This window comes from Petaurus breviceps, unplaced genomic scaffold (genome assembly GCF_028583685.1).
Source record: "Petaurus breviceps papuanus isolate PSGF00001 unplaced genomic scaffold, PetGlider_PUasm1.0 90808, whole genome shotgun sequence".
Classification (NCBI taxonomy): domain Eukaryota; kingdom Metazoa; phylum Chordata; class Mammalia; order Diprotodontia; family Petauridae; genus Petaurus; species Petaurus breviceps.
Window position 1 is genome coordinate 17,174,376 of NW_027187349.1, and position 27,544 is coordinate 17,201,919.

Genomic DNA, 27,544 nt, shown 5'->3' on the forward strand with positions numbered 1-27,544 from the left:
CTACCGCCTGCACGAAGAGTGAGAAAGGTCCAACTCAACTGAGGGGTAAGGGTGCCATGAGTTCGAGCTTCTCTAGAAAGAGGAAAGTGAGACTAGTAGTGGCTATGCAAGCCTCGCTTCAGAGACCAAAAGGGAAAAACCACCAAAGGTCCAGCACCACAAGAGCGAATTTGCCCACCAGCTCCGCCCATACAGATCCTAGCACTGCCCACTTGCAGTCACGTGTGAGCACTTCCGGAAGTTATATAGCCGCCCACACTGACCATGGCTGTACAAGTCAACGACTGCAGGTGAGAATGAAGCTAAACGGAAAGTTGGCGGAAGTGACGTCACTCGGCGCGCCGGGAGGTTAATAAGGCCGGGTAGGTTCGGGTCGCCGTGGCGGGCGCAAAGGCTGCCTCCGGCCGATCTCCAGTTCCACCGACGTTGGCGGTGGCTACAGCGACTCTAGGTATCATTCCTTTTGATTTTCTCCCCTCTCTGGAGAATAAGGAGGTGGGAAAAAGCTGGTAGACCGACCTCAGTGGGGGCGGCCGAGGCGACGGCCGCCGTGTCGCGCGCGGGCTGATTTTTGGAAAGGAGGGTGAGGGGGATGGGAGGAGGGTTGGCGGGCGCGCGGGAGGCGTGTGGGGGGCGCGGGCTACTGCTGGAACTACCGGCGAGAGGTGCGGGGTGCTCAGCGGGTCTCGCGGCCGCAGCGCGCCGGGCCCTGGATGCGGCGGCCGCTGACCGCTCAGACCCACTCCCCGCCGGTTTTTTCTCGGTCCCCCGGCCCAGTGCATTGTTGGTCTTTGGGCCATTTTCCGGTAATTTTCTCCAAGGCGAGGGGAAAGTTGCTGAGGGAAGATTGCGCACGTGCAGGTGACGGGTGGAAGGGTGATAATCTTGATAGGATACAAGTGATAACTCGGAATCCGGTGCCGCCTCTGACTGTTGGCGTCTTTGTGACCCTGGACCAGTCTCAGTGCCCGCACGAAGCCCTCTGACACTAATGAGTTATCTGGAGGTGGTGGTTGGAGTTTCTGAACCTCTCTCTTTGATAGAGTGTGTTTCTTATACCAATGGAGGCTCTGGGTCAACCACAAACCACTTATTAAGTGACTTCCTAGATGTTTAGAACTATGCTAATCATGGAAATGGGAAGGAAGATCGAAAACAGCCCCTGCTTCAAAAAAAACTTACGGTCCAACGGGGAAGACAACATGTACTTATATAGTTAGGTACTAGATGCAAAGTAGATTCAAGGTAACTTAGTAGCAGCTGGGAAGACTGAGAAAAGCCTCCTGTAGAAGGTGGTGCTTGAGCTGACTCGATGTAAGCCCACGAGGCCTAGAGGAGGTGAAAAGGAAGAGCATGCCAGTTTGGGGGGGAGTGCTAGTACAATTGCCCCTAAGCTGGAAATGGAGCATCCTTTATGAGGAACAGCAAGGTGGTCGCTGTAACTGGACTCTAGAGCCTATGCAGGAGCAAAATGTTAGGAAGACTGGAAGGATAATTGGGGGTAGGTTGTGAAGAGTTTTAAATGAACAGGAATTTATATTTGATCTTAGCTTAGAAGAGTCACTGGAATTTATTGATTTGGGGACTGATATGGTTCCTGGCATCTAGGTGGCCTGAAGGTTCAAATTTGGCCTTTGACACCAGCTTTGTGACCCTGGGCCAGTCAGTTAACTTCTTATTGATTTTTTTTTTCCTTTTTGGAGGGCAATTGGGGTTAAATAACTTGCCCAAGGTTACACGGCTACATTTTTTGTGTGGGTGTTAAGTGTCTGAGGCCGGAACTGAACTCGGGTCCTCCTGACTCCTGGGCTGTAGCTTTACTCACTGCCACCTAGCCGCCCTGGAGCAGGTTAACTTCAGATTGCACTAATCCACTGGAGAAGGAAATAGCAAACCACTCCAGTATCTATAGTATTGGTGTTAAGAGGGGTTTTTGACTAAAAAACAACACGGTCAGACCTGACTTTTAGGAAGATTACTTTGGCAATTGTATGAAGAATGGAGAGACACCTGAGACATTCCAATTAGAAGGCTAGTGTAATCCATCCAAGAGGATGATGGTTGTGTTATGAAAGAGATAATATGAAGTCTAAAAAGGACAAGATTTGGAAGGTAATTGGATATGTGAGTTGAGTGAGTGAGAAGTAAATGGGTTGGTGTGACTGGTGTCCTTCACAGTAATAGGGAAGGTTTGGGAGAGAGGTTGGTTGGGGGGAGAAGAAAAGTTCTATTTTTGACTTTTTGATTTTGAGATACCTATAGGACAGTTCATTTGAAATGTCCAGTAAACACTTCTTGAAGCAAGTGGAGCTTAAAAAAAGACTAGGGTTGAGTATTTAGATCTGGGAGGCTTCTACAATAGAGATGATAATTGAATACATGGGAACTGATGAGATCAGCAAGTGAGAGAACAGAGTAAATGGCGTTCCTCTACCCTTTCTTTTTCCTGCCTTCCTCTAAAAAAATTGACCTCCCTCAGAGGAGCTTGGGCTTGCTCTAGATCCTATCCAACCCTTTCTACTTGCCCAAACTAACTCACACTAGAATGCTGATGTGAAGATATAGTAACATTAACATCCTGCTGGGGAGCTGATAATTTCTTCAACATAGTGTATAATTTAGGAAATAAATGCCACTTCCCAAACTCCATAATCTGTGGGTCATAATCTCTATGCCACAGTGATAGCCCAAGTTGAAACACTCTCTTATATTTCTCTGTGGTTAACAGGTTTTCTCTTGTTAGATGCAGAACTTAGCACATGGTAGGCACTTAATAAACGTTGGCTGATAGATCATGCTTGCTTAAGTTGTCATTCACATGCTGTTAACTGCTTCTTAAATTGAGCCTTTCCTTTAAGAAATTCTTGATCACCAAGAACTGCTGATAAGTAAAATTGATTTAAAATGTTTGTCTTTTTACCTTTTTCACATATTTAGTTAATATTATATTAAATACCTACTACATGAAAAATACAGTGCTAGAGATACATCAGGCAGCTAGGTGAGTAAGTGAATGGAGTCAGGAAGTTGTTGTTTTTGTTGCTCTTCAGTCATGTCCAGTGCTCCATGATCCCGTGGACCTTCATGACCACTACAGGCCCCTTCGATTCACCACTGTCACTCAGAGTCTGTACAAGTTCATGTTCATTGTTTCCATGACACTATCCATTTTATCCTGTGCTGTCCCCATTTCCTTTTGCCTCTAATCTTTCCCAACATTAGGGTCTTCCAATAAGTCTTATCTTCTCATTATGTGACCAGAGTATTTAAACTTGAACTTCAATATTTGACCTTACAGTGATAATTAATTGAATTAATTTCAGTATTAACTGGTTTGATTTCTTGTTGTCCAAGAGACTCAGAAGTCTCCTCCAGCACTACTACAATTTGAAAGTGTTCTGTAGCTCTCAGCTTTCTTTATAATCCAACTTTCACAGCCATACATTGCTACTGGAGAAACCATAGCTTTGACTATACACACCTTTGTAGTAAGGTGATGTCTCTGCTTTTTTAGTATGCTGTCCATATTTGCCATAGCTTTCCTACCAAGAAGCAAGTATCTTTTAATTTTATGGCTGCAGTTGCCATCTATGGTGATTTTTGAGACCAAGCATATAAAATCTGACACTGCCTCCATTTTCTCTCTCTCTAATTGCCAGGAAGTGATGGGACTGGTTGCCAAGATCTTAGGGTTTTTTTTGTTGTTGTTGTTGTTTTTATGTTAAGCTTCAAGCTAGTATTTATACTCTCACCCTCATCAGGAGGCTTCTTAATTCCTCTTCACTTTCTGCAATCAGAGTGCTATCATCTGCATAATATGAGGTTATTGATATTTCTCCCATAACCTTTTGATTTTCTATAGCCCTTTTGATTCCTCCAGGTGTTGTAAGTTAAATAAATAAGGTAACAATATACAGCCTTGTTGTACTCTCTTTTCCAATCTTAAACTAATCAGTTGCTCCACCTTCCGTTCTAACTGTTGCTTCTTGACACACATACAGGTTCCTCAGGAGATAAGTAGGATGGTCTGGTGTTCCCATCTTTTTGAGAACTTGCTACGTTTTGTTGTGATCCACACGGTCAAAGGCTTTAGTATAGCAGTGAAGCAGAAGTAAATATTTTTCAGGAACTCCCTTGTTTTCTCCATAATCCAGCAAATGTTGGCAATTTGGTCCCCACTTCTTCTGCCTCTTTGAAAGTCAGCCTGCTCTTCTGGTAATTCTCAGTTCCCATATCGCTGAAGTCTAATTTGTAGAATCTTAAGCATTACCTTGCTAGCATGTGAAATGAGTGCAATTGTTCAGTAATTTGTACATTCCTTAGCATTGTCCTTCTTTAGGACTGGAACATAAACTGATCGTTTTCAGTCCACTGGCCACTGTTGAGTTTTCCAAATTTGCTGGTATTGAGTGCAGCACTTTAACAGCATCACCTTTTAGGGTTTTAAATAGCTTGGCTGGAACCTCCACTAGCCTGCTTAATTTAACTCTTCTACTTGGTAAGTCACTACCACTTTTTTCTTTTATCATGCTCATTTTTGCATGAAACAGACACTACCTTTATGACCCTGGACAAGTCACTTAATCTTTGTTTGCCTTTTTCCGCTGGGGAAGGAAATGGCAAATCATTCCAGTATCTTTGCCAAGAAAACCGTGTGGACAGTATGGTCCATGGGATCATGAAGAGTCAAACAGGACTGAACAACAAGAGATACAGACGTGGTCTCCAGAGTCTTTTGATGGAGCACCATCTTTGCCTAAATGATGGGTATCACTTAAGGCTCTGTCCTGGGTCCTCTTGCATTTGGCAGTACTGTCCCTCTTGCTGATTCTACTTGTGCCCAGAGGTTCCATGATCACATTTCTGCAGAGACTCCCAAGTCTTTGTTATCCATTCCCAAATAGCTCTCTTGAGTTCCAGTTCTGCATCCTAAAGTGACTCTTAAACATCAGACATTTTATGCCTGAATGTCCTCCCAGCACCTGTTGGGATGTTTGATCTGCCTGAAAGTAAACTGATCTGTGTTCTCCAGGCCTCCCAACTTTCCTGTTTTGATTGGTGATACTTACCATTATTCTTAGACCATGGCACGGAACCTCATTGATCCTAGCTGCTAAACTATTCCTCTCCACATGCATTCAGTAAGGTGCCAAGTCCTGTCAGGTTTTTACCAACCCAATATCTCTTCCCTCCTCATTAGTTATACTGCCAACATTATGAGTATTTATTAATTATCCAGTATGGTATATGCTATAGTTAAGGTAGTCGTAGTAAATCAAGAGATGACAACATCAAGGGTTGTTTGTATGTGTATGTGTAAAATTCCCTTTGCAATATTAAATAAACAGAATAAGTTGAAGCAATAGTGAAAGCATTTTTTTGCATTTATGAATTTTTCAGGTATCATAGATAGCACGAGGTAATGTTTTTTAGGGGTGGCTAGGTGACACAGTAAATAGAGCAGCGACCCTGGAGTCAGGAAGACCTGAGTTTAAATCCAGCCTCAGACACTTAACACAAAAACTAGCTGTGTGACCTTGGGCAAGTCACTTAACCCCAATTGCCCTCCAAAAAGCAAAAAAAAAAAAAGTAATATTTTTTAATCTGGATAGAGTAACTTTTAGAAATTTTAAATTTAGTGTGAATGTTCAACTTATAATAGTATAATATGTTTTTGAGCTTGGAAAAAACCTGCATTTTTCAGATAAAAATGTTCATGCCCAGAAAGTGTCAGTAACTTGTCTGAGATAGCCAGGAGCAGAGCTAGGACCCAAAAGCAGACCCACTACTCCAAATTTGAGTCTTATTCCCTGACACTATGAACTTGCAGGTGGTTCCTGATTTTTTTTTTTAAAGCAATTGGGGTTAAGTAACTTGCTTAAGGTTATGTAGCCAGTTATTTTGTGTGGGTGTTAAGTATCTGAGCCCAGAACCGAACCCAGGTCTCCCAACTCTGGGGCCAGCACTCTTAACTCATTGCACCACCTGACCACCCCCCCTATATTCTTGCAACAAGAGTACATGCTTTTAATTGAATGGACCTCCAGTTGGTCCAGGGGCTGCTCCAAAATTGAAATTATAAAGAATATTTTTAATGTATAAATTTTAACTTGAACAAAAATTGGTGAATCTCTCCTTTTGAAGCAGGAGATAATTAGGAATTTAAAGGGTCAATAGTAACAGGTTTAGCATTTCTTTTGCCATAATAAGGGCACAGATCAAAGAGTTTATGGACCATTACAGAAACAAAAAGATCTTGGCACCCTTCTTAGAATCTTTTCCTTCTAAGCCCAGCTCCCCTCTATAGGCTAGAAATGACTAGGCTGCTCCCCCCCAGCTTTTTCTAAGGCATCTTTTCCCATCTTCACCAGACTTTCCAGTTACCTTATTTTCTAACTTTCTCTATTATAATCCTATATTGGATATGCCTATATTTACAATATTCCCCTTTCACAATGTATACTATAATCCTAAAACAACTTGTAGCCTTTTTCTAAAAGGTTAAAATGAAACAAATCATAAAATGTATACTTTTTAAATGTGTGTGTATATGTACTTGAGAAACAATACAGAATATTGAAAAGAAACAGCTTTGAGTCATGAAGTCCTATGTTCAAGTTTCTGCTACATGATCATGGGCCAGTCACTTAATTTTTCAGTGTCTGAGTTGCTTATCTGCTTGATTGAAATAGGAAGTTCCTTACAGGGAAGAAATCATAATTTAGGACCAAAAAAATACATGCATGTATGTATGTATGTTTGTTTCTTCAAAATACATCATTCAACCTAGTTCAAGGGTTCTCAGCTTTTTAAAAATATTTTTATAACTTTCAACATAATTTGTTCCCTTGTAATCCTATGTATTTTATTTTATACACTGAAAAACATCATTCTGAGAAAGGGTTTGTAAACTTTACCAGACTGCCATAGGATTTCAGAAAAGACTTAGGAACCCCTTGCTTTAAATTATAAATTAAAAAGTAGAGGCCATGCTTTGTGGTTGGTATCTAAAAGAGCAGCAAGTTCACAATTGGTGCTCAGTATTTTGGGAATGATAATGCACATTGCCTGTACCATGCCTCAGAATGCAAAAATTAATCTTTTTTTTTATAGTGGTCAAAACCTTCATGTGGCATGCTTGACATGCCTAGGTAACATGAGTTAACTGTCTCTGATACTGAATTTGGCCAGATGAGCAACTTTCACACCATAGATTCAAATGAGGTATTGCTGTGCGATATTAACACTTTCATAGAAATGGTAAACTTGAAGATGTGGAAACAGTGGGGCATCTAGCAGTGTGAGGTGCAGAGGAATACATTAATTGTTGGTATTTGTGAGACCTGGTTTTAAGATATTGTTGACTTCACTTTATTTCCTTATTTAAGCTCCAGATTTTTTTTTCCCCAAGAGACATCACATTTCCTTGAAGTGGATATAACCTAAAGAGTTTTGAAAGGAGCTAAGACATAAATACTTGTGATGCTTCGAAGGACAAAGTGAAGCAAAGGGAGCAGAACTCTTTGGTTTGTCTAAGAAGGAAGTGAACATCATGGATCAAAACAACAGCTTGCCGCCTTATGCCCAGGGCTTGGCCTCTCCTCAGGTAATACAGCTGGACCATGGGTAGAAAGCTGCATTGTAAGGGACAGGTAAGAGGGAGGGAAGGGAGGTGAATTGTTGAAATATTGGCATGGATTTGCATTTAGTGTTTGAACCTTGTATTGTTACTGTTTGTTCAGACAACACCAGGTTTTGGATAGAAATTATGAAAGCTTTTGTCATAGTCAGGATTTTATTTTAAACTAGTAAAAGTATTTTTTACAAGGGGAATACCTAATTTCTGGATAAGTCCTGGAGGTATACCAAATAATCATAGAGTCAGATGTTTAAAAGTTTGTGATAAATATTAGCTTTCTAGTTAAGCCTGTATGTTTAAAAATCCTAAACCACAGCCCTATTTTTTTTTAATCTAGTAGTAAAGATTACTTTGTATCAACTCTAAAATTTTAGGTGTGTGAATCAGGTTGTTCTGCATGCTGTAAATGTTATGAACCCTTAAGTAAAAAGTTTAACAAAGTAGGAAAATGCACATATTGTTAGAGCTTTAGTATATGGCTTTTCCCCCCTGTTTCTATCTGTCTTGTTTCTATCAGTATTTTGGGTGGTAGAACCTAGTTAACAAAAATATTCTATTCCTATGAAATAGGAAGAGTTCATACTTTCTGCCCTATGTTGCAGGTAGGGAAGAGTTGTGAATCTCCAGTATCTGTCAGTTATTAGCACTTATGGTCTAGTAGAGTAGAGATAAATGGAAGGTGTAGTTCCTAAACTCCTAAACTTGCACAGCCACTAGCTAGTGCTGTAATCTTGAAGAAACCGAGCCTTGTTTACCTACAAAATTGGAGATAATTATGCTGTTCCTAACTAGCTCTGTATCTGTGAGGACAAAATAATCTACAAGAGTATGATGTGAAAAATTAGAAATAGAAGGCCTTTTAGAATTGCAGGATATTCAGGTAGATGATGGAAAACTGTTGATTTTGCCCTTTTTTTGTGAGGAGGAAAGTTTAACTCTTTTATGCACTTTTGAATAGAGAATAACGATTGTGGTTATTTTTGAAAACAGTCTCTTTTGGTTTCAGTATCTCCGATTTAGAAAGGACCTCAGAGCATAAATTTTTTATAACTACAACTGAAAATGATGAGGACATCCTCTTCCCTACATTTTACTAATGTTCAATGCCAGTCAAGCCATATACACTCAGCCAGATAGCTGTGTGGTTTATTTTATTCTTGTTCTCTGCAGGGTGCCATGACTCCTGGAATTCCTATCTTCAGCCCAATGATGCCCTATGGTACAGGACTGACTCCTCAGCCTGTCCAGAGCACTAGCAGTCTTTCTATTCTGGAAGAGCAGCAGAGGCAGCAGCAACAACAGCAGCAGCAGCAGCAGCAGCAACAAGCTGCCCAACAGTCTACATCTCAGCAAGCAACACAGGGAACTTCTGGCCAAACCCCCCAGCTCTTCCATTCACAGACTCTTACCACAGCACCTCTGCCAGGCACTACACCCTTGTATCCTTCCCCCATGACCCCTATGACCCCTATTACACCAGCCACACCTGCATCTGAAAGCTCTGGAATTGTACCACAGCTACAGTAAGTGTATCTCTGTCTAGTATATCTAGCTACTTCCACTGAATTAGGAGGGAAACGATTTCTTTTGGAGGTTTATGTATTCATTTTAGAGATGTCCATAGTATTATCTTAGTTAAAACTTGGCTTACTTTTTACAAATCTCAAAAGAAACCTCTGTAAATGAGCTTTATAGTAAGCAGATTATTATTCTTTATATTTTATCTGCTACTAACTCCTTTTAGTTTTGTACTATATAGAAGGCACTAATGGGAATCAAAAGGGTTCTTTGTTTATTCCCCTGAATAGACAATAATTAAAATTAACCTACTGATCAGACTGTTTTAAATATTCTTTCTAGTCCTCCTTTCACAGATAATTTTTTTTTTCTCTTTGATCAGTGGTACCCCACTTGATCAAGGAAAGGAGTCTTGTCCTTAAAAGAAGACAGTAACATAGAACCTGAATCTGTCACCTTTTGCCAAGAGATGTTTACTTTAGAAGATAGGTTTGGTCTGTCTTATTTACTTGTACCACTCCAATATGTGAATAAGTAGATGGTTTTGTTTTCTTTTGTCATCTTCATTTATACTAAACTCATTGGTGGTTTTTTAGGCAGGGCTTAAGAGTTCAGTATTAACTGTTAATCCTAGTCTATTCTATATGTTAGTACATTCTAGTGATTAAATAATTATGTAAATTATTCATGTTATGTCTTTAAATTGTTTATAGGAACATTGTATCCACCGTAAACCTTGGTTGTAAACTCGACCTAAAAACCATTGCACTTCGTGCACGAAATGCTGAATACAATCCCAAGGTAAAAGCTGGTTTAATATTCTCAGAATTTAAAATTATATCAGAACACATCCTGCTGGTTTCTTTCAATCCCTGAAATGAGGCTGAAAAGCCCAGAATACTTCTTTTTACATATCAAGTGATATAGTGATAGAAATATTTTTCAGTGGATAGTTGAATAAGTTGACAACTGCTCTGAATTTTGTTTCTAGCTTAAAGCACAGGTTCATTATAACTGAGATCTCCCCTGCTTTTGCTTAAAATGGGTAAGAGAATTGCCACACATTTTCTAGTGAATATTGTGAATTTTTACTTAACAGATAAAGCTCTTATAGATCATAAGTAAATAATATTCTGAAAACTCATAATTATTTTCTTCCTCTTAAATCACTTGTCCAGAAGAACTCTCCTAGAGGCATATGTTAAATTTATATTACCATTGACAAATGAAGACTGGTACTACTCTTCTCCCGTGTATTGATATAATAATACCAGCATGGAGATTGCCACTCTTTCCATATACTTGTTAAGAATATTGTCTCTGGGGACTTTCCAGAGGTAAAATACATATACACCAAAATATCTGTAGCAGGCTTTTTCTTTTAGCAAAGATCTGGAAACAGTTCTCAATTGGAGAATGCCCCAACAAATTGTGCCATGTGAATGTAATGGAATATTATTGTGCTATAGAAATGATGAATATGATGAACACAGAGAAGTATGGAAAGACACATGAAATAATGCAGAATTGCAGAATGAAGTAAGAAGAAAACTATACACAGTGACTACAACAGTGTAAATAGGGGGAAATCAGTACAGAGTGATCAGAAATAAATGTAGCAAAATTGCAGAGAACAAACTTGGTCCCAAAGAAGCAATATAAGAAGAAGCCTCCCCCTGATGCTGTATAGAGGTAGGGGGCTGGAGCGGGAGGGCACCATGATCATGGAACATTATGTATACTGTCAGATTTTTTTTTTAGCATATTGATCACTTTTGCTGAATTTTTTTTCTTCCTCTTTTTTTCTTTTAAATAATTCTTTGTTATAACAGATGGATCTTTGGGAGGGGCTGGGATACAGAGGGAAATTTAGGTAATGTTAAAAGACATTTTAAAAAATTAAATGAAACTGAAAGAATATACAGTAAGGAAATGGGAATTTTAAAAAGTTATAATATTCACAGCACTAATACCCTCTAACTAATTGCTAATTGCTGTTTTAGAGTAAGACCTTCAGAAAGAAGCATTGGCATTGGTAGAGTGCTTTGTAAGTCATTTGTTTAGTAGAATCACTGTTTGTTCAGTAACTAAGGATTTTCTGTGATAACATTTCAGCGTTTTGCTGCAGTCATCATGAGAATAAGAGAGCCAAGAACTACTGCCCTTATTTTCAGTTCTGGGAAGATGGTATGCACAGGAGCAAAAAGGTAGGAGTGAACATTGCTTTGCTTTTGCTGAACATTTAGGGAAAAAACCGTGAGCCCTGTGATTTGGGAACTATTAGTATGAATTAAAAGTTTGCTTTGATGTTTTAAATATCATTCTTTTAGTAAAGTTAGCTTCTAAGCTCTTAGGCCAGTGGTTCTCAAAATTTTTGGTCTCAGAACTCCTTTATACTCTTAAAAATTGTTGAGAACCCCAAAGAGTTTATTTATGTGGGTTATATCTATCAGTATTTACCATATTTAAAATTAAAACTGATAAATGTTTTAAAATATTCATTTAAAAATAATAATAAACCAATTACATGTTAACATAATGTTTTTATGAAAAATAACTTTTCCAAATTTTATTAATACAGAGAATGACATTGCTTTAATATCTAGTTTAATAGAAAACACCTGGATTCTTCTACCTGCTTCTAGATTCATTCTATTGATGCTTTTTATTTTGATTGAAGTATATTAAGAAAATATGCCCAAACAAAGATATGTAATTAGAGAAAAGAAGAATAGGAAAAGGAAGAAAAGAGGCAAATGACCTCTTAGGTCGGTTATGAAGAGTTTTGACCTCACATGCTCCATAAGTCTTGGGACAACAGACCACACTGTCAGAAACCTTGTTCTAGGCAGTTGCATTTGTTTTTTTCCATTTTTCATTGTTACAAATTTATCATCAAGAATAAGCTATAAACAGTGGGGTATTTTTTCCCTGTCTATATTTGATAGTCATAATGTGAATATTTTCAAAGAAAATTTCTCTAACAAAATCTGGCCATTACAAAACCTTTTCCTTGGCAGTCATGAATATGGTAGTATATGGAAAAAAACAAGGAGGAAAATATTATTGTGGGCATTTTGATTTTTGCTCTTTTCTTTCAAAAAACAGAAAAATGGAATACTTTGATTTTTCACTCCACCTTAGCCCCATCACAAATGATTGTCCTCTTTTAGTCTTATTTGTTTCCACAGAATAGAGTAGAGATATGAAACTCCTACAGGAACTAGATTGAATTATAATTGGGAAATGTTTAACAGAATAAATAAAAATACATTACAACATAGATAATGTTTATTTCTGGTTTTCTAAGCCAATATGCTGCTCCAGGGATTCTTTGTATTTCAGTTTGACATCACTGGGCTAAAGAAACATGCAAAGTAGACTTTTGGATAGAAATAAGATATTCCTTTGCTTCATCTTTGCCTTTTAAAACTGCAGTGACTTTTTCAGAACAGGAAACTTCATATAAATATACATTATGATATTATGTTTTGCATTTCAGTTCCATAAATATTTTTATCATTCCTCCACTGCCTTTTTTTTTTAATGGGAAACTAGGTGGTGTAGTTAATAGAGTGCCAGACCTGGAGTCAGGAAGACTACGTGAGTTCGAATCTGGTCTGGGACACTTACTAGCTCTGTGACCTTGGGCAAGTCACTTAACTCTGTTTAACTTGGTTCCTCATCTGGAAAATGATCTGGAGAAGGAAATGGAAAACCACTCCAGTGTCTCTGCTAAGAAAGAGACAGACATTGGGGCGGCCAGGTAGCACAGCGAGTAAGAGCACCGGCTCCAGTGTTGAGAACACCTGGAGATCGAATCCCGGGCTCAGACACTTAGCACCCACCCAGAAACACCTGGCCGTGTAACCTTGAGCAAGTTACTTAACCCCAATTGCTTAGGGGCGGCCAGGTGGTTCAGCGAGTAAGAGCACCGGCTCCAGTGTCGGGATGACCTGGATCAAATCCGGGCTCAGATACTCAGCACCACACCTAGAAATAATAACTGGCCGTGTAACCTTGAGCAAGTTACTTAACCCCGATTGCTTAAAAAAAAAAAAGAAAGAGACAGACATGACTAAACAACAAATTTTTTTTTCACACATCTTAAATTACTTTATTTCCAGTCTTTTAAAACTGTATTATAACAATCTCTATCCACTGTTTCAAATGGGAAGTGAATGTTCCATTAAGGTTCTGAAGAAGTCGATCATTAGAGATTCATTTATACAACTGTTGTCAAGTCCATTCTTGGATATATCAAACACAGACATTTAATTTGGTAAACACCAAAATATTTTAGTTTAAAAGATCTATTTGTGCACTATGCCATTTATTTGTTTTTATTAATTTGTTTATTTAATTTTAGTTTACAACATTCAGTTCCACAATCCCTTGAGTTTCAGATTTTCTCCCCCTCCCCACCCCATGGCAGCATGAAGTCAAATACAGGATCTACAAATACCTTCACATTAAACATTAGTCAGGTTGTAAAGAAGGATTATAACCAATGGAATGGACAATGGGAAAGAGGAAACAAAACAAGAAAAAGAAAGAGACCAAGTAGTTTGCTTCAGTCTGCATTCAGACTCTATAGTTCTTTCTCTGGATGTGTATGTCCCTTTCCATCATGAGTCTTTTGGAGTTGTCTTATAACCTTACATTGCTGAGAGGAGTCCAGTCTATCAAGGTTAGTCGTCACCATACATTGTTTCTGTAATTGTGTACAAATATCTCCTGGTTTCTGCTCTTCTCACTCAACATCAGTTTATATAAATCTCTCCAGGTTATTATGAAATCTGTCTGCTCCTCATTTCTTATAGCACAGTAGTATTTCATTACATTCATATACCACAACTTGTTCAGGCATTACCCAGTTGATGGGCATTCCCTTGATTTCCAATTCTTTGCCACAACAAAAAGAGCTGCTACACATATTTTTGTACATATGGGTCCTCCTCCCACTTCTATGATCTCTTTGAGATACAACCCTAGAAGTGGTATTGCTGGTCAATACCACTTATTTATTTATATATATACCACTGATTTATAGCCCTTTGGGCATAGTTCCAGATTGCTCTCCCAAATGGTGGATCAGGTCACAACTCCACCAACAATGCATTGGTGTTCCAATTTTTCCACATCCTCTCCAGCATTTATCATTTTCCTGCTTTGTCATTTTAGCCAATCTGGCCAGTGAGATGTGGTACCTCAGAGTTGTTTGGATTTGCATTTCTTGAATCAATAGAGATTTAGAGCATTTTTTCATATGTTTATAGATAATCTTTAATTTCATCCTCTGAAAACTGCCTGTTCATATCTTTTGACCACTTATCAGTTGGGGAATGACTTGTATCCTTATAGATTTGACTCAGTTCTTTTTATATTTTAGAAATGAGGCCTTTATCAGAGACACTAGTTGTAAACTTTCCCAATTTTACACTACCCTTTTAATCTTGGTTACATTGGCTTTATTTGTACAGAAACTTTCCAATTTAATGTAATCAATTAATCCATTTTGCATTTTAAAATGATCTCTACCTCTTGTTTCATCATAAAATCTTCCCTTCTCCATAAATCTGACAGTTAAACTATTCCACTGCTTATAGTATCAGCCTTTATACCTAGATCATGAACCCATTTCAACTTAATTTTGGTTGAAATTTTGTTATATAGTGTTAGATTGGTCTGTGCCCAGTTTCTGCCATACTATATTCCAGTTTTCCGAGCAGTTTTTGTCAGATAATGAGTCCTTATCCCAAAAACTAGGGTCTTTGGGTTTATCCAACAGTAGATTACTGTAGTCATTGACTGCTAAGTCTCATGTACCCAGTCTATTCCATTGTTCCACTACTCTATTCCTCAGCCAGTACCAAGTAGTTTTGATGACTGCTGCTTTAGAATACAGATTAAAATCTGGTACAGCTAGGCCACCTTCCCTAGCATTTCTTTTCATTAAATCCCTTGACATTCTGGACCTTTTGTTCTTCCAAATGAATTTTGCTGCTATTTTTTCTAGCTCTATAAAGTAATTTTTGGTAGATTGATTGGTATGGCACTAAATATGTAATTTAATTTAGGTAAAATTGTCGTTTTTATTATATTAGCTCAACCCAGCTATGAGCAACTGATGTTTTTCCAGTTAGATCTGAATTTATTTGTATGAAAAGTGTTTTGTAATTGTTTTTGTATAGGTCCTGGGTTTGTTTTGGCAGGTAGATTTCCAAATATTTTATAATGTCTACAGTAACTTTAAATGGAATTTCTCTTTCTATCTCTTGCTGTTGGATTTCATTAGAAATATATAGGAATGGGGGGTGGCTAGGTGGCATAGAATAGAGCACTGGCCTTGGAATCAGGAGGACCTGAGTTCAAATCCAGCCACAGACACTTCACACATACACACACACACAGACACCTAGCCATGTTACCTTGGGCAACTCACTTAACTTGCCCTACCTACCCCCCTCCCAAAAAGAGCAAAAAAGAAATAATATAGGAATGCTGAGGATTTATGTGGGTTTGTTTTATATCCTGCAACTTTGCCAAATTTATTTATTATCTCAAGTAGTTTTTTTTACTTGATTCTCTAGGATTCTCTAAGTATATCATCATATCTTCTGCAAAGAGTGATAGCTTAGTCTCTTCTTTGCCTAATTTGATTCCTTCAATTGGTTTTTCTTCTCATTGCTACTGCTAATATTTCTAGTACCAAATTGAATAAGAGGGGTGATAGTGGACATCCTTGTTTCACCCCTGATGTTATTGGGAATGCTTCTAGCTTATCCCCATTACATATAATACTTGCTGATGGTTTTAGATAGATGCTACTTATTATTTTAGGGAAGACTCCATTTATTCCTATACTTTATTGTGTTTTTAATAGGAATGGGTGTTGTATTTTGTCAAAAGCCTTTTCTGCATATATTGAGATAATCGAATGGTTTCTGCTAGTTTTGTTGATGTAATCAATTATACTGATTGCTTTCCTAATATTGAACCACCCTTGCATTCCTGGAATAAATCCTACCTGACCAAAGGTATTATTCTTGTGATAAGTTGCTATAGTCTTTTTGCTAATATTATTTAAAATTTTTGCTTCTCTATTCATGAGGGAAATTGGTCTATGATTTTCTTTCTCCATTTTGTCCCTTCCTGATTTAGGTATCAGTACCATATTTGTGTTATAAAAAAAATTTGGTAAGACGACTCCTTCTCCAGTTTTCCCAAATAGTTTGTAAAGTATTGGAAGCAGTTGTTCTTTAAATGTTTGATAGAATTCGCTAGTAAATCCATCTGTCCCTGGAAATTTTTTCCTAGGGAGTTCATCAATGGCTTGTTCAGTTTCTTTTTCTGAGATAGGATTATTTAAGTAATTTACTTCCTCTTCAGTTAATCTGGGCAATTTATATTTTTGTAAATATTCATCCATTTCACTAAGATTGTCAAATTTATGTGCATACAATTGGGCAAAATAATTCCTAATTATTGTTTTAATTTCCTCTTCATTGGAGGTAGATTCACCTTTTTCATTTTTGATACGCGTAATTTGGTTTTCTTCTTTTTTTATCATATTGACTAAGTCTGTTGATTTTATTGATTTTTTCATAAAACCAGCACTTAGTTTTATTTATTAATTCAAGAGTTTTCTTAATTTCAATTTTATTAATCTCTCCTTTGGTTTTTATTATTTCCAATTTAATGTTTAATTAGGAATTTTCAGTTTGTTCTTTTTCTAGCTTTTTCAGTTGCGTGCCCAATTTATTGACCTCCATTTTCGCTATTTTGTTCATGTATGCATTCAGGGATATAAGAAACCCTTGTTACTTTAATGTAACTTACAGCTTAGTGGAGCGTATGATTAAAATATAAAAAACACTCCACAATGCTAAGTGCATAAAAGAGCAGTGTACTATCTGAGATGCAGGAAGTGAACAGACATCACTTACTGCAAATCAAGAAAGGAAGCAGGATTTGAATTGGACTCTAAAGAATGCATTTAGGTTTCTAAGAAAAAGGAATTATTTGAGCAGAAGGTATGGGGAAAACACAGCTCTGTTAGGAAGATAGTGCATGATCCTTTAGCTAGAGAGCAGTGTCAGTGGAGTGCAGTGGTATGAAATCAGTCTTGAAAGATGAGGCCCTTCGGTGCGAGGCTAGGAGTTTGAACTTTATGGAGTAGACAGAAGGGAAGCATTAAGATGTTTTAAGCAGAAGAGTAACATGAACTGAAACATGAATAAAAAAGATTAACTGCACAGTGAGGGATATATTGGGGATGAAGGGAAGAAAGGGGAGTAACCAAAGGCAGAATGCTCATGCTAGGGTGGTGGCTGTGGGAACAGAGTGTGGATGGAGAGATACTGACAGTACATGGTGACTGATGGTATATAAAAAAAGGAGAGGGGACTTCCAAAGAGAACATTGAGGCTTTGAGCTAGTGAGAGTGGGCAAATGATAGTACTACTGAAAGAAGTGATGAATCCGTTGATAAGGTCAGTTTTATACAGGTGTTGGTGAGTTGTCAATGAGACATCCAAATAGAGGTGTCATATAGAAAATTAATGTAGGTCTGGAATTGAGGGAGAGGACATAGTTGAAGCCCAGGGAGTGAATTAAATTGCCTACTGAGTGAGAAGAGAGAGGAGGGTAGAGAAGAGAACCTTCAGGAACATCAACTTTAAAGATATGAAAAGCTGCTTTGGTATAAAAGAAAAAACATTAGAGTTGTAATGTGTTAGAACCAGATTTGAATCTTGTCTCCAACATTTCACTAGCTATATTGCCATGAGCAGATCTTTGTAACTTTTCTATAGTGTTTTATCTGTAAAGTGGAGATAATAATACCAATGGTACTTGCCTCACAAGGTTATTGAGAAGTCTAAATGAGAATGAGGTAGGGAGTTGGTAAGAGTAGAATTATTCTTTCTTCTTCCTTCCTTTTCCTACATTCCTTGGAAATTTAGGAACAATTACCAAATAATGTTATAAAGAGCAAAACTGATCACATCTTCATACTTTTATCAAGGGCCAAAGCTTAAGGCAAATTTTCTAATATGACATTAAAGAAGAGTCATAATTTGCTTTATCATTTAAATAGTGTTTTTCTTTCCTATTGGTTGTTGGTTACCAAATGAGACATTTTGTTTCTTTTATAGTACTTGCTTTGCCTGATACCGTCTTTTGACTATTTGGAGCTAGAAATATTTTTGTGTTTTGTTTTTGTTTTTGTTTTTGTTTTTTCAGTGAAGAACAGTCCAGATTAGCAGCCAGGAAATATGCCAGAGTTGTACAGAAATTGGGCTTTCCAGCCAAGTTCTTGGATTTTAAGATTCAAAATATGGTGGGCAGCTGCGATGTGAAGTTTCCCATAAGATTAGAAGGGCTGGTACTGACACATCAACAGTTTAGCAGGTAAGGAAAAAAATGTGAGGAATTTGTGTTGGAGACTATGCTTCCAAGATAAATCTAACACCTGTAATTGTATCCAAAATTTTGTGTTTCTTATTAACTGCCTGGGCTATCTATAAATCTTTTCTCTTCACCAGCTACTTTTCCAGCTTTGTAGTTCACTTCTTCAAATCGGAATTTCCTTTCATTGGAATTAATTTGATTTCACTCCTGTGGTTTTGGCCACATCATTTTTTCTAATATGAAAAGAAATTTGTAGAGTAAGAATGAAAAATAGCCATAAAGGGGACCAAGTCTTGGCAGTTGGTGTGTGTGGGTAATATTTGTTATTCATCCATAGAAGAAAGTTTTTAGGAAAGTTGTAACTGATCAAAATATCAAATAAGTTGAGAATAGATGGTGCAGCAACGTTTGTACTGAAAAAAGACCTTCCTGATTAAGGGCAGACTGGCATAAAGTAACATAGCCTTACCATGAATCTTATTGCCAGGCAGATTACCAAAGTAGACTTCCTCACCTTTTGATTATAACCTATATATGGGTTAAAGCAGTCTGAGAGATTTGAATAGAAAAGTTAGTGAAGCTAAAAACTACACAATTACATTTGAACTTCTTGGAAGCCGTGACCCACAGAAATAACTTATTTATTGAAGATTCCTCTTATGGAAATGATTCAGACTTTGCATCTATGTATGAGCAGTGTCAAGTGCTGTAAAACGTTTTTGAAAAAAAACTTATTAAGGCTCATACTCATTTATTGCCAAAGGCCAACCGTGATTCACATCAACTTTAAAAGGATGTGTGTATATGTTATTAAAGTAGGATAGGATACTACAGGTGGAGGTCATCATTGTTTCTTTGATTTATTTAATGTAACTGTCAAACTAGCTAAACCTCCCATTCTGTGCCTCATATTTTAAAAATTAATTAGTTAAATAAATTAGGGAAAAATTAAAATTTGCTTCTGAAATTTAGGGAAACCTAATAGCACAATCATTTCTCAAGAATATTTGATAAACCGCTTCATTTGTGTCTAAGTGAAATCTTTATCAGGTAACAAAAACATTTTCATACCATGAGCAAGAGAATACCTGTACCCGTTGTGACAGTTTAAAGAAAAGTGTCTTTTAGTACTTTGACAGCTAGAACTTAATGAAAAACGAGTATCATTTCTGTTCACCTGTACTATCTTTTAGTATTATGGATATCCATTAAATGTAACCCCTAAAAAAAAAAAAGAAAATAGATTTGTAGTTTGGAGGTCTTCCTGTTTAACATTTAATTATCATATTTAATCATACTCAGAAAATATCTTGACATATTGGCCTAATTTTGTATGTTAAAATTAATTTTTCATTTCAGTAAGCATGTTACTAATTTTGTGTGATATAATTACACGTTATTATGTATTTATAAATTGTATTTTATGTGTTATCCATTCTTTGTATATACTCCAGCAGCAAATGTCTCTTGAAGGGAAAAAATCTACAACTTAAATGGAGGAACCATGTGAGGCAAACAGTATCTTAAACCTAGGCCTCACAGATACCAATAGTTAATGATGTATTTCTCTGCAATCCCACATAAATACTGTCAGCAAAATTTCTCAGTACATTGAAAAAGTCTGAAAATACATGTAGTGTTCCACACCCCTGGGCCTACTGCCTTTGCAAAGGAGTGAATTGGGGGCCTTCTCCTGTTTTACCTTTGGGGCCATCCTTGTTCTTTATAATTTTGCAACCTTCTTTTTTAATTGTTTTGTGGTTCTTTCCATTTACATGGTTATAATTGTATATGTAGTTGTCTTGGCTCTATTTATGTCACTGCATCAGATTGTATAAATCTTTCCATGCTTATCTATATTAATAATGTCCTACATCACAGTAATATTTCATTACATTCATGTACCACATTCACATGCCATAATTTGTTTAGCTATTCATTTATCTAGGAATGCATTTTGTTTCCAGTTCTTGACGGCCACCAAAAGTACTGCTATATTTGGCATATGTGGCGATTTTTCTTATCAGTGACCTCCTTGGGGTACAAATAGTGGAACCTCAGCATCAAAAGTTGCTTATAATTTTTAATTACTTTATTTGCATAGTTCTAAACTGCTTTCAGAATGGCTGTGCTGATTATCAGACAGCTCCACCAACAATGCAATGCTCTATCTAGCTACCTACAGCCTTAGAGAGCAGCTGCTAAAGATTTGACTATTCCCATCTTTTGTTCTCCTTGTCTATTTGCACAGGGAGGTGAAACCTTGAGGTTGTTTCACTTTGTACTTCTCTAATTGTTAGTACTTTGGAACATATTTTCATGTGGTTGTTATTAGTTTACAACTGTCCTTTGATCTCTTACCTATTGGGCAATGGCTTTGATTTCCTTATCCTTTTAAAAATAAGTGTTTTATTGGTGTTTTTGTTACATGACCATTCTCCATCGACACTGCCACTCCCAAATAGAGTGTTCTCATATGGCAAAGAAAAATAAGTAAAATAAACCAACACTTTGGATAGGTCTGATGATATATGCCTCATTCTCTCTTAACAAGAAAAGGGGAAAATAGTTTTCATGCAGTGTCTTCTTTCTCCACTTCACATGCCACGTGGTGGGAAGGAGTCTTAGAGGCCAAGTCCAGCTCCCTCATTTTGTAGAAGGCCCACTGAGGTTAAGTGACTTGCTCAAGGTCCCCCAACATGTAAATACCTTATCCTTGATTTGAAATGACTCTTGACTCCAGTTTCAGGACTTTCCAGTACACCTGCTGCCTTGATGACCTCCAAGGTCCATAACTTTGAAAGACTTCTCAACTTTCTCTCTATTGCATCCCCATAAATGCTAAACCTAATCTTTTCCCCACTTCTCTCCAGCTCTAGCATCACTTGTCTCCCTACCCAACTCTGATTGCAGTTATTTTATAAGCTCCTCCAACTCGGAACCTGAGTGAAAAATCTCCTTCACAGTACCTACAACTGGTCAGCCTGCTTCTGCTTAGAAGCCTCCAGTGGTGGGAAACCAATCTCTTCTGAGAGAAACTCCTTCTCTTTTTTGATAGCTCTAATCATTAGGAAGTTTATCCTTCTTTTAAGCTTGTCTCCTTCTCAAGAATTTTCATTCATTTCCCCTAGTTCTGCCTTCTGGGACCAGGTAAATTAAGCCTTAAAAACTCTAGCCACATGATAATCTTTCGGATAATTGAAGATAGCCATCCTGTCCACCCATTCCTCTCTGCCCTCATGTCTATCCCCACCTCCACCAAGCAGAGTCTTTGCTTTAGACTAAACCAGTTTCTTCAACTGGCTTGTCTATAGTATGGTCTCCAGTCCTCTCACTGTCCTGATAAGCCTCCCCTGAATACTTGGTCTACATCATTCCTAAAATCTTACATAGGAAGAAATAGAAGGGTAGAAACTGAGGAAAGGAAAGGTTATTTGTCTTAAAGTTCACACAGCTGACCATGGGGCTGAGTATAGTAAAATAGCCACTCCCTTGTTCTGGATGCTGCATGTGTGTGTGTGCGTGTGTGCGCGTGTCCATATTGAGTTTGCAACTCTGGGTAAAATTCTCACCTTCATATTTTCCTAGTCTTTCTCTGTGGCTAATTGCTGTTTGGGAAAAATCCCAGAATTGAACTCTCTTTGCTTACTACAGATTTATGCTATTATAACCTTAGCTGGGTCCTCACTTTTATTCTATCCTTATCAGCCCCATCTCTTTCTCTATAGTATCTACCAGCCCATATTTTTTCTGTTTGCCCCACACCTGTTCCTGTAGCCCCCATACTTAAAGATAATCTAGGGTCCTATTTCCCTAAGTAGATTTAATATATTTGATACGAGCTCCTTTAACCCCTTCTCCCCACCATCCCTCACAACTCCTTATCAATAATATCAACTATCTCTCCTTCCCCAACTAACGTATCTCCTGGGCACCAGTGAATTGCCTCTTGAACATTTCAAATTTAGATGTTCCTTAGGCATCTTGGATTCAGCATTTCCAAAATGCCTCTCATCTTTCTCCCCTGTGCTCTTCCCTCTTTCTCACCCTTCCCCTGGTCCCATAAAGACCAACACTGTTCTCCTAGACACTCAGACATCCTGCATCATCCTTCATTCCCCATGCCCATCTTACAATATCCAGTCTGTTGTTGCCTTCACAACATCTCATATACATTTTCTCTCCACTCACAGCCAGTGCCTTCATAGAGATCCTTACTACCTTCTTCCTAGAGTGTTGGCACCAGCCTTCCTCAGTCCTCACCCCACTGCAGTCCCTATTCTTCCCTTGGAGTCCTCTGTGTAACCTCAAAGCCTGTCAGAACCTGGCCCTTGTCTTCCTTTCCAGTCTAATAGCACTTGCCTCCCCTCTGCACCTCCTGTAGGCTATACTGGCCTACATGCTCTTCTTCATACATGTCAGCTTTTGCTCCTGAATCTGCATTTGCATTGACCATCTTCCATTCCTGGGATGCTTTGTTTCCTTGGACCCCTAGCTCCTAGACATCCCTAGCTTCCTGCAAGATTTAATTCAGATCCCACCTTCTTTCCTTTCCTAGTCCCCTCTATTGCTAAGCCCCTTCACTCTAAGATGACCTTCTAATTTTCACTGGGTATATCTTGTATACAAATAGTTATTTGCATGTTGTCCTCCCAGTTAGACTTATAAGTTCCTTGAGTGTAAGGGTGGTATTTTTTTACTTTCTTTATATTCCACCCTTAGCAGGGTGCCTGGCAACTAGGAAGGGCTTAATAAATCCTTTTTCACTGACTAACACCCCTCTGCACATAGAAGCAGAGCTATCCTTATTCCTCCCTCTGTGGACTTGATCCCATTCTCCACTGGCTTCTTCATATTTGCAAATTACACATTCATTATCTCCCCAGTCATAATAATACCTTCCTTGACAATTTTTCCCCATTTAGCAGCTGGTAATGTCTCTTCTTACCTTTACACCTAAATTCCTTGGAAAATTTATCCATACTTTTTGCTTCAGTTTCTTTTACCCTTCTCTTTTTCTCCTTCCTTGCTTACAATCTGGTGTCTCTCCCCACCACTCTATTTGATCTCACAGAGATAATCAGTGATAAGCTAATTGGTTGGTTGTTGTCCTTTGTTCTAGAAGATGACCAGAATGGCATCACTATGTTGGAGTCAAGGTACAGTGTGTCCAACCGGCTGATCAGACCAGTATGAGCTTGGAATGCTCTACAAAGGTCGGGGCACAAATTTGAGAGAAATTTGTGAATGAACATTTGGAGTGAAGATATCTCTAAATTTGTGCATCTCCAGTTTCTGTTGAGCTACTACAATTCTTTTTTTTTTTTAAGCAATTGTGGTTAAGTAATTTGCTCAAGGTTACACGGCCAGGTGTTTCTGGGTGGGTGCTAAGTGTCTGAGCCCGGGATTCGATCTCCAGGTCATCCTGACACTGGAGCCAGTGCTCTTACTCGCTGTGCTACCTGGCCACCCCTTGAGCTACTGAAATTCTGCTTTGCTTATAAAGCATAGCCTCTTCTTTAATACGGGCACATGATGCTGCTGGGTGCCCTGGCATATAGGAGGCATATTTGTTTGTTCAATTGAAGTCATCAAATCCATGGCCTCATCCACTGTGACCTCTCTGCATCATTTGTGATGATCTACTCCCTCCTATGTGATACCATTGGCTTATTTCACCTTATTTCCTTGTGCTTCAGTCAAACTAGAGTGTTTCCTAAACTGAGCAGTCTTATTTTCAACTGATTTATTCATTCAAACTATTCCCATGCCTAGAACATACTTCCTCTTCAAGTCTTGTCCCGTTAAATCTTTATTTTCCCTAAAAGGCTCAGCTTAGCAGCCTTTTTTTCTCCATAAGCCTCATCTGATCTTCATTATTATTGTTTTTTCTCTCAAATTGCCGTAGATTTATTTTTTTGTGTCCACGTATCCCTCCCAAAAGAATGTAAGCTTCTGGTACATGATAAATATTTGGTGAATTGATGGAATTTCCCTGTGTTTACCTCTCAAACCCCTTCTCTATCTCTTTTGCTGACTCTTCATCCTCTGCCCTACTTTTTAATGTGGGTATTTTACAAAGATATGACCTTGGCACCCTCTTTTACACACACACACACACACACACACACACACACTATTGACCTTAGCTATCATATCTGTCCACGTGGTATCCAACAGACTCATATCTCCATCTACCTTCAATGTGTCCACTGATATGTTACAAACACCCAAAACGTAATCTGTCCAAAGCTGAACTTATCCTTTTTTTCTACATTTTCTCTTCCTAATGACTTTACTGTGACTATGACAGCACCACTCATCCAGTCTCCCGTGCTGAAAACCTTGGTTTTTATCTTTGATTTATCCTTTTCCCTTAATTTTCATATCCAACACAACTATGAGTCTTGTTTATTCTTTCTCTGTGGAATCTTTCCTTTCCATTCTCCTCTATTTTCACAGCTGCCTCTGTAATACAAGTCTCTTCCTTACTAACAAATCTTTTATGCATCAATCTGGTTGTTTGACTCCATTGCTCAAAAATTTTCTAGGACTCTTTGGTATGGTCTTGAGGGACCTTCAAAGTCTAATACCACCCTGCCTAGTTTCTAGCCTTCCCTTTCCTGTTACTCCCCTTTATGTGTCTGTACTCCATTCAAAGTGAATTACCTTCTTTGAATTAAACATGTATCTGTGCTCACAAATTTTTAAAAATAACAGTTCCATAGGTCTGGGAAAATTACAAAGGCATTTGCAAATAAGTGAATTTAACAATAACATTCTGAAAATTTTTAATGTAATGATCCAGGCCTTCAAAATACTGGCTAAAGGGGGAACTGCATGTAGTTACTAACCTTCTTTTTCCTTTTCCTTCAGTTATGAGCCAGAGTTATTTCCTGGACTAATCTACAGAATGATCAAGCCCAGAATTGTCCTGCTTATTTTTGTTTCAGGAAAAGTTGTATTAACTGGTGAGTTGGAAGGTGTTTGGTATACTAGAGTTTTAATTGGCCGTATGGGTCAATGATTAATATTGAAAATAATTAGTTACCAATGTGTTAAATGTACTTGTCTCTTAAATCTACTTGATTTAGAGAAATTTAAATACTTTTTTTGGCCCTGTGTTATTTTGAAGTTTTGATGCCCTTTGTTTTAGAATCATTGTTTACGGTTTTGACCCTTTCCTCCTCCTACCCTCAGAGTACCTTCCTTTGTAACAAAGTAGAGAACAGCCTTGAGCAAAACCTGTCTGGCAGAATATGCCCTCATTCCATAGCCTTAGTCCTTCACGCCTACAAAGAAAGGAAGAAGGAGGGGCATTTCCTCTTGTCTTACCTAAGGCCAAGATTATTGACTGGGTTTTAAGGTCTCGGTCTCCTAAGCAAAACTGTTCCTTTTGCAGCCATAGCTCATATTACTCCCCTGCGGATCCTCCCCCTGCATCACCCTCCCCAGACCTGTTGGACCTCCTTGCCTTGGCTCATAGTGTTAGTCCTATTCCCTTTGCATTCTCTGCAGCTAGGGTCCTTAACCTTTGCATGACATGGCCCTCTGGCAGTCTGCTGAAACCAGTGGAACCTTTCTCCGAATAATGTTTTTTTAAATGCTTAGAATAAAATACATAGGGTTACAAGGAAATCAATTATATTAAACTACAATTATCACATTTAAAAGAAAAGTTTATGGACCCAAGTTAAGAACTTCTCTAGAGCCGCTCAGAGCCTAGCTCCTCCACAAAGCTTGTTACCCCCTCCCTTTGTGGAGACTGCACTTATCACAGATTGTGTTAGTCAACATTTGTGAAGCACCTGCTGTGACAGGCATGGCACTAAGCATGAGGGATACAAATATGACAAAGTTAATCCTTGCGCTTAAGAGGCCTGCAGTCTAATGGCAGGATGCCATACACAAACAGAAGCTGAAGTCAGGGGACATAGCAGTGAATATCTGCTTTATATGGATATATGGATGGTAGCGTAACCAAAAAGGCCAAAATGAGTGTAGGGGTGCATGCGTGCCTGTTTGTATGTCTGGCTGTCTGTGTGTGAGAGACAGACAAATTTAGGATTATTGGGGGGAGGGGAGGGGCGTATTATCCCCATACTAGACTGTGGGTTCTCTGAGGGCAGGACTTCCACGCTCTATTACGCCTACTACAGTCCCTTGCTCGTGATCACCACTTAAGAGTTTGGTGCATTTAAGTAAACTGAATGGATGTTTATCAAATGTGCCTTAAACAACTTTCTTTTCTCTATCATGATCCTTTAGGTGCTAAGGTCAGAGCAGAGATATATGAAGCATTTGAAAACATTTACCCTATTCTAAAAGGATTCAGGAAAACAACGTAACTCTTTTCTCACATTTGTTTTCTTTTTTTTTACAAGTTGTCTTGGTACATTACATGGTGTTATTGTGTACAGCACAGAAGTGAGATGGACTTTAGTTGCAAACTGCAACACTTAAGATACTTTTCTAGTGCCTATTTCCTGGCACTGTTGAAGAAACTGTATTATTTCTTACAGAGAACATCTATGCGGCATTACTGTGAGTTGCTTTTATGGAGCTGTTTTGGAGCAGCACTGTCCATTTATTTATGTTTAGATTTTAAACACTTTTATCCTCAATTGTAATTCACAAGTTGGTTTAAAAGGCAAAAACTATGTTACTAAGTGTTAAAAACTACTTCCATTGTTGGGGGGGGTTTGTTTTAAACTTGCACCCATAAACCATAATTTTTATATTTCTACCATAAAATGAAACCTTTTTAAAAGTGTTTATTTCTGATTTATAACTTAAAAGGGTTTTGTTTTGTTTTGTGCCACACATTCCCTTTTCAGTGTTGCAGGACAAAATAGATGTATTAATAGAAGCTTGGCTGTACATATTCTTCTTTTGAGACCAGAACTGTCATATTTCTTCAGAGCACTCTGTACAATAAATGCTGTTTATACAAGTGTGAGAAACTGTTTAATG

At 38.1% G+C, this 27,544-nt stretch overlaps 2 protein-coding genes and 1 pseudogene across 3 annotated transcripts in view; all 3 read left to right on the plus strand.

Moving 5' to 3' along the window:
• Window positions 1-27,544, plus strand: part of UFC1 (ubiquitin-fold modifier conjugating enzyme 1) — a 428,252-nt gene that overhangs the window by 182,236 nt on the left and 218,472 nt on the right. The window lies entirely within an intron of this gene.
• On the plus strand, window positions 359-27,534 carry TBP (TATA-box binding protein). Of its 2 annotated transcripts, none has more exons than XM_069070507.1 (8): window positions 359-451; window positions 7,412-7,606; window positions 8,810-9,162; window positions 9,871-9,958; window positions 11,273-11,364; window positions 18,404-18,571; window positions 25,448-25,542; window positions 26,840-27,534. In XM_069070507.1, the coding sequence occupies exons 2-8, from the start codon at window positions 7,553-7,555 to the stop codon at window positions 26,917-26,919; spliced, it is 930 nt and encodes a 309-aa protein (XP_068926608.1). In that variant the 5' UTR covers window positions 359-451; window positions 7,412-7,552; the 3' UTR covers window positions 26,920-27,534. The 2 variants fall into 2 exon arrangements, with proteins under 2 accessions (XP_068926608.1, XP_068926610.1); XM_069070509.1 differs by having other exon boundaries at window positions 361-451; window positions 7,389-7,606.
• LOC138147879 (low molecular weight phosphotyrosine protein phosphatase pseudogene) lies at window positions 18,842-25,437 on the plus strand (annotated as a pseudogene).